We start from the raw sequence: 12,811 nt of genomic DNA, 5'->3' as shown, positions 1-12,811 counted from the left end.
CCTGGTACACTGAGTGCTTCTCCTTTGGCGGAAAACAATTAATTCGAACTATAATCACGTACCTGCAAGTCTGCATCGAATTCATGTTTCAGATGTGCTTCTTCCGCAGCCTCTACCAGGCGCTGAAAAGATAGAAAGCAACAGGAAGGGTTACAAGTGTGGCCTGGACCCCATTCCTACAATGTGAAAAGACTGAGTTTTCTCTGTTGCCCCCCAAATGACAGAGCATATCATGTTCATTGTGACTGGTACCTTTACACCCATGACACTGAACATAATAACATCAGTGTCAAAATCTAGCTTTTGCCTTCATTATTCCACCATAATTCTTCCAACAGATATTTATTGTTATGTGGGTATAAAGACACACATGTTCCACATCCATTTTTGTATAAAAGACACTGGCCCTTGAGGCTGGATATGGATTCCAAGACCTACCTAGAAAGTACATTCCTTAGGCAGAGAAGGCCGTTAGTCAAGATTTATTGAACTGAATTGACTTCAACTCTGAATGGACTAACTTTCCCAATGCTTTGGAAAACACTACTTATTTTAATTGCCTGCCTCATTCAAGGTCAATTTTTTCTGCACCCAGTTCTAGTATGTAATTATCAGGTGACAGTTATTTGAATTTTATGGGACATCAATGTCATTTTGACAATCTTCATCCCAATAATAAAATCACTGAAATTAAATACACAATTATTCTTCTTGGCCAACTAAATTCAGCCACTTCATATTCTTATGAAAACAACTTAATGAAATTCCATTTAACAATTATTCAACAACCAAAATCATTTCACTTTAATTTGAATTTGCCAGTAAGTTATTTCCCACCATGAAAATGCAAACGGGAAGATATTGCAGAAAATTCATTTAGTTAAATAATATTTCACTGAAATTTCATTGAACTAAGAGCAAAATCTTTCGATCCAAATAAAAATGCAACCATTCCTGTTTTTCCCATGGTTAATCTTGCAGCCTATGCTACCTTTAACTTGCTTTCGCTTGACATAATACAGACCTGAATTTAAAAGGCCATGTTTTAAAAAAAATGATGACATTAATCTCTAAATGATCACAAATCCACAGACAAATGTTCCATGAATGATTATTAAATTGGACATAGAAATGAAGAGGCTGAATATGACTGGGTAACTTTGGGCTCTGGTATAGAGCACTACAGTCTTCTGTCTTCATAGGGGCATATAAGGAGAGAGCTAGGCCAGCCAGAGACCGGCTGTTACAGACAGCCATCTGGGAGGGCTGGCCAATCTGGCTCCTCACATCCCTACAGATGGTCAGAAAGGGGCTGCTCCAACTCTGGTCAGTCAAAGAATAGCCCCCAGGAAGCAGGACAGGGCTGGCGACAGAAGAATGAGTTCTAACTCCAGCCGCAATGCAACACACTACAATTGTGAGATTTGGGGCAAGGCCCTTTCCCTCTCTGGGTCGTTTCTTCACCTTATACACATGAAAAGGTGACCCCGGAGCAGTGGTTCTCAAAATGTAGTCCCCATTGGCAGCATCAGTTTCACCTGAGAGCTTGTTAGAAATACACCTTCTCAGGCCCCATCCAGTCCTGCAGAATTGGGAGCTCTGGGGTGGGCCTGGCGACCTGTGTTAACAAGCTCTGCCAGTGACTGATCCGCTGGCTAAAAACACCACTTAGCCTGGATCGTACCTCACCCCCGATGCCTTGCTGAATGAGCTCCTCCAGGCCTCCAAGGCGCCTCATCTCTCATTTATCTTTTCAAAACCTATGCACATATGTATTTTCACCATGAGGCGTGAAGTACTTTATAGAAGAGAGGCATAAAATGGAGAGGAGGAGAAACAGAGGAAAAGAAAAATAAGACACAGTCTACGTAGATTGGATAGGTTGGCCCAAAGCTTACACTGGGACAGCTTTCAAAGGGTCGCGGTTTTCTTGGAATTGTCCCAGCCGATGAGGTTTGTCAGCCTACTGGGATCACAAGATACAATTTGCAAACGGATCGATATGAACCTAGACAGATGAGTGACAGGCAGTGATATATCAAATCCATGTTTTCTTGACAGCTTATTCTTTTCATCTTTGTAACAGACTTAAAATTTGTATGCATGTATCATAAAAATCAGTGTATAAATATTATGCATGTTTATAAATATTATGCATGTCTGATCATTTACATGATCTGAAAATCATGCATTTTGATGATGTATTTACTTAAACACATAGAAGTTGTTTTTATCATGGTGCCTAAGCATTCTGAGAATCCAGCAATGTTCATCAAATGTACAAATGATCAAAAGATAGGAACAAATTAATTTCACAATGACCGAGACAGATAATATTGAAAAAAAAGTGAAGAATTGGAAATGTACAAAAACACAAAAGCAGTATAGGACCAACAAATAAGAGAACAAGATGGAAATGATAGGCAAATAGAAATTATGACAGAGCATAGCATAAAATGCATTTCTTATATAGCATTTTACTTATATTTGTGTTTGTATGTTAATGTATATCATACATACCTTATAACATGTCCAAATATAACATAACATAAAATGTATTTCAACCACAAATACTACAATGCAAGACATGGTGTATAAACAGGTAACACACTGGAAACAATTCAATAAAAAATTATACTAATCACTGAGATAAGCCAGAATACTGCTCTCTGTGTGGAGCAGTGAGTACAAGAGAATCTGAACCCTTCTGGCCAGTTTAATGTTCATTTTCAAGTTAGGTTGCTGCATGGCTTCTTCATTTATCACAATGATATTTCCGATCACACTCACTGCAAAGCTTAGGAAATAAGATTCAGGAAAAGAGAGTCAACTATACATATCGTTGTCCCATGTGAAACAAATAAGTACTTTGGAACAGAGCTCTTTGAAAGGATATACCCTTCCTGCAATCAACCATGGGGTTATCCCAACTGTGCCATGATGCTGATGGGAGACAGGCTTATATATTATGAGAAAATTCTGGGGGAAACCCCAAGAATAGGCTCAACTATTGTGCACAATAGTATTGACAAGCAGGACATCAGAACTGTGTATCTTTTGAAAGGAACAAAGGATTGTTTATCTTTCCTCTGAAACATTCGTATAAAAATAAATGAGTGAAAAAAATTGTACCTAAGAAGAAAATCATGTGTCATAAACTTGCCTAAAACAGACTCCTGGGGATAGAGGTTCCCCTGTTAATAAAATAAAAATAAATTGAGTTCTCATTTTTAAAAATCAAGACACCCTGGCCAGGTAGCTCAATTGGTCAGAGCATTGTCCTAATATGCCAAAATTGAAGGTTCAATCCCTGGTCAGGGCACATACAGGAATCAACCAACAAATGCATGAATGAGTAGAACATTTCCTCTTTCTATAAAATCAATAATGTTTTAAAAATCAAGACAACTCAACTTCAACTCTGATGCTTGCCAGTAAATAAAAAGCTTAAAATGTCTCTTTCCTGCACAAATATCTCTATCATCTAATTCAAATTAAGTATGCTTTAAAAATAAGTTTAATTATCACCTGCAGGTACAAAAAATCAATTTAAATGTGCTAATATTTTAGTTATTATATAAAAAGCTGCCACTGAGCCTGAGGAAAACTGTTGTTCTATTATGTCTATTAGAAAGGCAGTGTGCTTTTAATAATAATAAGTTAATTTTCTCTTGCATGAATTCCCCTTTTGGTTGGGCAGAAGGGCTATAGAATTGCGACTGTGGTTTTTAATTAAATCTGAACACTGGAAATAAAAATGGCTTTAAAGACTAGTATTCAAAAGTGCGCTGTGAGGGAAGGAAAAACAAAAGTTTTGTCCACAGCACCTTTGATGCCAATTCTCCCCTCTCCCTTTAATGCTGAAAATTTCCTTATTCAATGTAAATGTAATACACACCCTGGATTTGGAACAAAGCACCTAAATGCACAATGTTTTAATTCACGAGTTGATGTACATTTCATTGACTTTTATATTTCTAAATTACTCTTCCTTTTTAGTTAAATAAATATAAACAAAAGCTACCTTTATAAATAACAAATGCTAGAAGTCATGGACTATGGACAGTATTTATAGCTATGGTGAAGTCACAACTGCCTAAGGCAGTGGTTCTCAACCTTGGCTGCACATTAGACTCACCTGGGAATCTTTTTAAAATCCTGATTTCTGGGCCTCATCCTTGGAAATTCTGTTTCTTTGTTATGGGGTGGGGCCACAACAGCAGCAGCAGGCAAGCAAGCTACCAAGGACGGGGGTGTAAGAGTGAGCACCTCCTGCCAACACAGACCCTCTTGGTTGGGGCCACAACATTAGTAACAAAGAAACAGAATTTCCAGAGGATGAGGCCCAGAAATCAGGATTTTAAAAAGATTCTCGGGTGATTCTAATGTGCAGCCAAGGTTAAGAACACTGCTCTAAAAATGTTTCCTTCACAAGGACAGGGGTGTAAGAGAGAGCACCTCCTGCCAACCCAGAACCTCTTGAGTGGGGCCACAACATTAGTAACAAAGAAACAGAATTTCCAGAGGATGAGGCCCAGAAATCAGGATTTTAAAAAGATTCCCAGGTGATTCTAATGTGCAGCTAAGGTTGAGAACCACTGGCCTAGGGGAATAGTAGGGATATTAAAGCATTTCATTCAAAATCGCATCTTATCTCTTGTTCCAAGGACCCCACATTATCCCTACAACACTACAGAATGCTGTCCTCCATCTCCTCTCCCAAAACACTGGAATAAAGACTAAAGTTAAAGACATCATAGAGGTCAAACTTCCTGTCATGGTCCAGCAGGGGGAAATAGGACACCAGGTCAAAGTGAAAATTGAATCAGAAGAAGAAAATGATCTTTTGTTCTGTTTGTATTTCATCTTTTTGTTCCTGGTCATTCTGGCTTTCTAGGAGGAACGCCAGGAAGATGCCATGAGCGTGGAAGGAGTGAGAAAATGTAATCGCACAGCCTCAGTGACCTACTGCTGGACTCCTACTGGTTCCATCAAGATGAGCAAATTGTGTACAAATGAGAAAAGTTTCAATAAATATTCCTAAAATCGGGGGGTTCATTACGACAAAACTCTTAAAGCAAAACAAATATTAAAACCGATAAAAGACATTTTTATTTCTCATGCTAAAGCCAAAACGCGTTGCTTTGTAAATGCTGTTATAATGGAATATTGGAAAATGCCAAAGCACTTAATATGTTTAATGTTTTTCATTGAATGTTTTGCAACAATACATTTAATACCACACCAGGGTTTTTATTGCCATTTTTTTCTAGAATGAATAGATAATTCTTTCTTAAATACTGTTTAAACTCCACTAAGGGGATAACTGGGAAAATCTATAATCATTAACATGGATTTAAGCTGCAGTGATGATTAACTTGGAGATAGTTTTGAATTGTTATTAATACCAAATCAATAAGAGCTAAGTGCGAAGGAAAATAGCCCAAAGGAGTGATCAAAGAGAAGTAACAATTTCCACCACAAGCATACCCAGCGTGGCACGTCGTCTTTCCCTCACACTGGATTTAGTGGCTTTTGTCATAAGGGTTAGCATTTAATAGAATGAGAGTTCCAAGACTGTGTACATGGGATTGATGTTCTCCTAGCACCAAGGTTCCTGGCAGGCTTGACCTCTGCATGATGACCATCTACAGAGGTAAAGACAGAAAATACTCATAATCCTCTCTATAGTCACAGATTTCAAACTCAATGGATCTTTAAAACAAAATGAAAAAACTCCATCCTCATTAAATGCCATCAGCACATCAAAAGATGTCTCCAGGAACCTGGGCAAAATGAGACGGATGTGTTCCCAGGACTAATTTCAAACACTCTTCTCTTGTATGAAGGTCAGAAAACAATAGTTGAAGGACCATTAAACTCAAAAACAAAAAAGTAAGATATTAAAATTTACATTGTCATTTCTTCTGTCACTGAGGATAGAGCTTGTATTGCTCTGTAACAGTGTAGATTAATCCTCGCTGCTTTTGTTGCTAGTTATTGGATGACGATTTTGCAAAGTGTGGAACCTACCACCATGAGCCATGAAACAACAGGAGGCAGTTTCCAGAAGGATGAAGGACAGGCACAAGGCAAGTAGCTCTTTCATGTGAAGGGATGAATGACAAAGAACATTGGCAGTAGGTCAGGAAGCTCCCCAGAAGTGACATTTGGGCTGAGCCCTACGGGAGAATGGGAGGTTCTTCCAGAAGGAAAGACGCCGACAGACTGTTCCATCCCATGGAAACACTGTAAACAAAGCTTTGGAGGCAAGAAAAGTTCTGGAAACAGCTGGACCTCAGAGACCTACATGGAGGCCACAGCCTTGGCTGGGTGACCATCAGGAAAGAAATCAGGGCAAAGGAATAACCTGGAGAGAAGGACACGATTAGACAAGAAGAAATCCAATTCATTTTCCCCTCCTGCTCTGAAATGCTGAAACTGCAGGTGGAGTCCTATCTGAGAGATTAATGTTATTTAGTAATCCTTCCTCATACAAGTGTTTTTACTTTGCAATTCCAATCAAAATGACCCATATAATTCACCAACTATCAAGATGATCGTTTCTTTAGAGAAAAACAACTTTTAAGGAGCCTCCATTATTTCTTTGTTCCTTCGGAAGAAATAAGCTTTGCTCCACACGGATGAACATTTTGTATAAAATGACCTTCTGCCTGAAAGCCACAAAGATTGCTTCTCCTTTAGAAACAGCAAACATTTCAAAGTGGATTACAAAAGCTAATCTATGAAGTTTCCAGAGAAAGCAGGTAACAGAGCAATAGAGCAAACACATCTCTCTGTGTGTGGGAGCTCTCTTCCTCCCCTTCCTGTCTCAAATTACATGAAGCTACACCAGCCCTTGACAAGGCAAACTAAGCCTGGAGTCGACATCAGAAGACACAATCACAATCAATACCAAATTATCTTTGTTTCCACTGGAGATACCAGTTATCAATTTGAGATTGCTTACATTAATACCTATTATCAACACGAATGGCCTTTTTCCAAACCAAAGCCATCTTGCTCTACATCTGAGGCTGCATTGGCCCAAAGTGCAGCATTGGCAAAGCTTCTGGAGATGGAAACAGCTGAACTTTGCTGAAATGGCTGCCCAAGGGCCAAGGCAGCTGGGAAGGAGACAGGAAAAGAAGTCAACCTTATCTTTCAGCCCAAAGTAATTTTTCTCAGCGATGCAGGGTTTTTAAGAATGGGCTTCTGCTTAGGTAACCCTCTGGGAATGGTTTAGGGTTGATTATCAAAATCAAGACTATGCTATATAATAAAAGCCTAATATGCTAAGTGTCCGGTCGGCCGTTCAACCAATCAAAGTGTAATATGCTAATGATATGATAAGGCCACTCAACAACTTGCTATGACATGTGCTGACCACCAGGGGGCAGACAGTCAACCGGTAGACCAGTCGCTATGATGTGCACTGATCATCAGGGGGAAGACACTCTAACCAGTAGGTGAGCTTGCTGCTTGGGTCTGGCCAATCGGAACTGAGCCAGACAGGCCAGACACGACCTGGAGCCCTCCTGCAGTCCCTCCGCAGCTGGCCAATCTCCCGCATCCCTCCCCAGTCCCGATCATGCAACAGTGGGGTCCCTCAGTCTGGCCTGCACCCTCTCGCTATCCGGAACCCCTCGGGGGATGTCAGAGAGCCAGTTTCAGCTGGATCCTGCAGGCCAGGCCAAGGGACCCCACTGGTGCATGAAGTCGTGCACCAGGCCTCTAGTTTAACCATGAACCTTAGAAAATCCACTCAGGGCCCTTCAGTTCTGAGCTGACCTAGTTCCTTTGTGGACAATGGAACTGTTATTCATTTTCCAAGGGGACATCTCAGGATGAACCCAACTATGACATTATATCAGATTGAGGATAAACATTTGTTTTACACACTGGAAACCATCTATCCCTGAGGGCTCTGACTGTGGTGAACACAATTCTGTTCCAGCCCTTAATTAGATCCTTTCCAACACCTCCAGTTTGGACTGGAACCCGCAATGATGGAGCTTTGAAGGTACAGTCCAACGACCTAAGGAAGATGGGGACATCTGCCTACAATAAGACAGGCAGGACAAGAAAAGACACAGGCAAGGTAAGAGGATGATAGTCTGGGTGGGAAAGTCTATCCTATGACAGTTTTCATTCCTAGTGGTAATGACACATGTCCATCACTTCCGTTCAATTTAGCTTTACAAGTATTTGTTGAGAGCCTATGAAGTAACCAGAACAGCAACCAACAAGAACTGAGTGGGACACCAGAGATCAATGACTTGTCTTGGCCCTCAAGAAGCTTTTGGTCTTTTAAGCATTATGGCCCAGTAGGACCAGACCCATCTCCGAGCCCCAAAACAGGGTCTGAGTCCTGGTCATCCAGCTCACTAGCTACTCAACTCAAAACTGTTCTCCTCTCTGGGCCTTGATGTTCTTATCTGATGAACTAAAAAAAAAAAGATCCTCTTTAGTGGATCTTCTATGTGTGAATTTGATGAGAATGCACACACAAAACATTTCCTTCAGTTCCGCAGGAGTGTGAGATATTGTTGCGACCGGGCAGGGGGAGAGGCAAGGTTTTCAGGCACAGCACAGCTTGCCTGGAACAAGGAAACGTCAGCGTCTGTGCCTCCCACACTTGGCTCTCAGATGGGAGAACTTGGAAGAACTCCTCAAGTTCACAGTTACATGGAGGTTATATGAAAGTTAATTCTGCTGCCAAGGAAAGGACTCCACGCCTGTGTTCTCAAACACGAGGCTGAGCACCTGCTCCTTAAGGACTGGTTTTCAGAATCCAGCACTTTCTTTCTCAGCTTCAGCAACAAAATCTGTGATCAGTGAGGCTGAAAATGAACTGAGGCAAGAGCCTGTATCGAAAGGCTTGACTGATGTCCTCAGAATGGCACAGGCACAATGAGTAAGCTGTGTGCCAACACAAGCTCCTTTGATGGACGGCACTGTGAGATTTAGAGTGTGGCAGGGCGGCGAGTGTGACAGGATGGTAAGTGTGGCAGGACCAGCGAGTGTAACAGGCAGCTCCCAGCCCCTGGACCTCAATCATAGCCAGGAAAGGAAAAATATACCCTTCTCCTTGATCATGGAAAAATGAGGAACAATTTCCATGTCTGTTCAGACTTTACCTACTCAAGATGGGTTTTTGTTTAAATCTGATGCAGGGAAAATGCTATTTTAATTTCCTTTTCATTATTTCCTTCTATCTATGCCTCTAGATACTTGCTAGGCAACTTCAGTTTGGGAGGGAACATATCATATTGGTCCAGAGAGCAGGCCCTGGGTCAGACAACTTGACTCAATTTTGGCTCCAGCTACTTAATGAAAATAGTCTGGGCAAACGTTCTTAATACATAGTAAATGTCCATTAATGTTAGCTCTTATTATTGTCAATGGTGACAACAATGGTGATGATGATGATTAAGTATGTGAGAAGAATTAGGCTAGAGGCTTTGGCCAGGAAGATGACCAACACACCCATAGTTCAGCTGGAAGGAGATGAAATTAGACAATGTGACGTGGGCTATCCTAGGAGGTGACATAAGGTGATAATAGCACGCAATTATTGGGGTTCACACTTCCTATCCTAGTGCCAACTGTTCTAGTGATTCAGTCAATTAATCCAGTTAATCCTCACAAGTGTCTTATGAAGGAAAGCACAGATATCATCCCAACTTTACACATGGGAAAACCAAAGGGTAGAGAAGTTAAAGTGTTATGAAAACTCAAAGCAGAGAGCAGACAACTCTGCCAGGGCATGGGGCACCAGTGTGGGGAAGGTTTCATACATGATGTGACAGTGAGCCTGAGGTACAGGATGAGTGCAAGTCAGCCAAGTGGCCTAGGGAAACTATGGGAGAATGAGCAGCAAAGGTTCCAAGGTAAGAGGCGCCTCATGTGTCTATAGAGTGGCATGTGGTTTGTAGGTGGGGGTGGGGGGGGAGGTCAGTGGTGTTGAAGAAAAGGGTGCAGAAAGGTAGGCAAGTGAAGTTCAGGTGAGCAAGGGCAATGAGCAAGGCTAAGGAATACTATTTCTGTGCACAGTGCAGGTGGGGAGCTGAAGAGGTCTCATTGGGCATAAAAGCAACAGGATCAGTTCTGAAATTTAAGTCATCTTTAAATTAATCTGGTAGCAGGGAGGGAAATAAACCTGAAACATAGAGAGACTGTAGCAGGGAAACCATTTGCTTTAATGCCACTTATTCCACATATATTTCAAGCCATCAGTGAGTCCTGTAGACTCTCTCTACAAAATATGCCCCATGTTTTACAACTTTTAGCATGACCTCCCCTGGAACAACCCCAATCAAAGCCATAGCTATCTCCCCATGGAAACTCCAGCCCCCTAACAGGTCTTCGGTTTCTTCTTCAGGCCCTACATTCAATTCTTTACGCAGCTGCCAGGCAGAGCCTTTTAAGTATAATTCTGATATCATCGTTCCCCCGTTGAAACCCCTCAATCACTTCCCATTACTCATGACCATGACCCACAGGCCCTTTACAATCTAACCTTGCATCTCAGCTCCTCCTCCTCCCAGCCATCTTTCTGAACCCAGACCACCACATTCTTGTCTCTATTACTCTTGCTGTTCTCTTGGCCTAGAACAGGGGTGGGCAAACTTTTTGATTCGAGGGCCACAATGGGTTCTTAAACTGGACCGGAGGGCCGGAACAAAAGCATGGATGGAGTGTTTGTGTGAACGAATATAAATTCAAAGTAAACATCATTACATAAAAGGGTACGGTCTTTTTTTTTTTTTTAGTTTTTTCATTTCAAACGGGACCGGATCCGGCCCGCGGGCCGTAGTTTGCCCACGGCTGGCCTAGAATGTTCCTTTCCTAGATCCTCAGATGTTTGCCCACTCCTCATCATTCATTCTGTCATGACTCTTTCTTAGAGATACAGTCAAATCTCAGTTCTGAATATCTCCCATTTTGAACAATTTGGTTCTCAACCAAGTTGTTCAAGGAAAAAAGGGCTTGGTTGTTGAAGGAAACTTCAGTTCTTGACCTGACAACCCTTTTATGCTGACACATCAGCATGACAAGAAGCATCTCTCAGGCCACAAAGGAGAGAAACCTCATGTGGTTAATATCTGAAGAAACTGTATTGTGAATTTTCTTGTGGTTTATTTTTTGTGTTTTTTTGTTGTTGTTTTTTTGCTTTTGTTGCTGGCAAAATGGATGATTAGCACAATTTTAAAACATAAAGAGGCCATCAAGAATGCTAATGTTGCTAAGGGTGTGAAAGAAACAATGATCACAGGCAACTGAAGAGGTATAAAAATTGTTATTGATTTGTATAAACAAAAAGCAGTTAGCTGGTGACAGCATTTCAGAGGGAATGACACGTGAAAAAGCAAAGATGCTGCACCCTGCCCTCCTGAAAGACACCCCTGGAGCGAGTGCTGAAAGTAATTCATTTAAGTAGGGGTCGGCTTAATAAATGTAAGGAAAGAAGTGTTTGATTATAGATTACACAGTATATTAGACATGCACTGTATAGAGAAAGGTTAAAACAAGGAATCATTTGGAGGTCTGGAATGAATAAATTCAATTTACATTATTTCTAATGGGAAAAAAATGATTTGGTTTTCAGGCAAATCACTTCTCAAACAGCCTTCCAGAACAAATTAAGTTTGAGAACCATGGCTCCACTGTGAAGTTCCCACCCCAACTCCAATGAAATGGTGACTTGATTCATGTTAAAATGTTATACAGAACATGGCCAATCCTCCAAATACAGCTGTGGAAAAATGAAATATCTATGAATCCTATTGTGTGAGTTCCAGGAACTGTGTTTGACTGGGAATATAAAGTTTATAAGAGTTCCAGGAACTGTGTTTGACTGGAAATATAAAGTTTATAAGATGCAGCTCCTTCCTTTGAGGATGCTATAGTCTAGGGTGAGAAAGAGACAAACAGGCAACCACCACTCAATGTGACAAAGGTTCCAAAAGGAGGAAGCAAGGGATACTGTGGACATCCACTGATGGGTCAACTAGACCTGGCTCAGGGGTACAAGGGGGCTTCTCATCTATGTTGAGACCTGAAGGCAAGAGCTAGCCCAGAAAACAAAGGAAAGACATTCCATTTTTATATATATAAAATTTTGAAAAAGGGAGGGAGAGGAGGAAAGTTAAGGAAGGCTTTAAGATGAAAACATGCCACTGAAACACAGCAGTAATAAGAACGATCCTGAGAAGCTGCCTGCAGACCCAGCTTGGATAGCTCTAGGACCTTTCCTGGGAGCCAGAAAGCCAGTGGGCCCAGGCCTCCAATTCACAGGGCCTGCAAGTTAGACGCTCCACACTGTCTCCTAAAGAGGTTACAGTTTAATCACAGAGAAACCATGGCACTGGAAGGAGGCCTTGTTTGAAGTTGCATTCCTTTCCTGAACCACCTGGCCCATGCCACATGATCATTTTTCTTTACTGTATCCTTAATTTTCCTGGGAAGAGCCCAATGATATTGTTTAGGCACTCTTTACTAAAAGGCAGCAATCTGTGAGTGTAAATATTTATTTATGTGTTCATTAATTTTTTTATTTTTATTTTTAATCCTTACCCAAGGATATGATTCTAGAAAGGGGGTGGGTGGGGGGGAGAGAGAATATCAATTGGTCACCTTCCTTACACTAGTATTCCCTGACTGGAGATAGAACCCGCAAGTTAGTATGTGCCCTGACCCAGAGTCAAATCTGCAATTTTTTAGTGCACCAGATGATGCTCCAACCAACTGAGCCACTGGCCAGGACTTACAATGTAAATATTTTAAATATACAACAATTTTCAATTGT

General features: G+C 41.2%; 1 protein-coding gene across 1 annotated transcript in view; it reads right to left on the bottom strand.

Moving 5' to 3' along the window:
* Positions 1 to 12,811, bottom strand: part of CACNA2D3 (calcium voltage-gated channel auxiliary subunit alpha2delta 3) — an 817,122-nt gene that overhangs the window by 591,242 nt on the left and 213,069 nt on the right. Inside the window, exon 3 of the mRNA XM_006754680.2 lies at positions 63 to 122. Within this exon, the coding sequence (XP_006754743.1) occupies positions 63 to 122 (60 nt within the window). The remainder of the gene's footprint in view (positions 1 to 62; positions 123 to 12,811) is intronic.

This window comes from Myotis davidii, unplaced genomic scaffold (genome assembly GCF_000327345.1).
Source record: "Myotis davidii unplaced genomic scaffold, ASM32734v1 scaffold111, whole genome shotgun sequence".
NCBI classification, from domain to species: domain Eukaryota; kingdom Metazoa; phylum Chordata; class Mammalia; order Chiroptera; family Vespertilionidae; genus Myotis; species Myotis davidii.
This window is presented reverse-complemented; position numbering and strand designations above follow the sequence as displayed.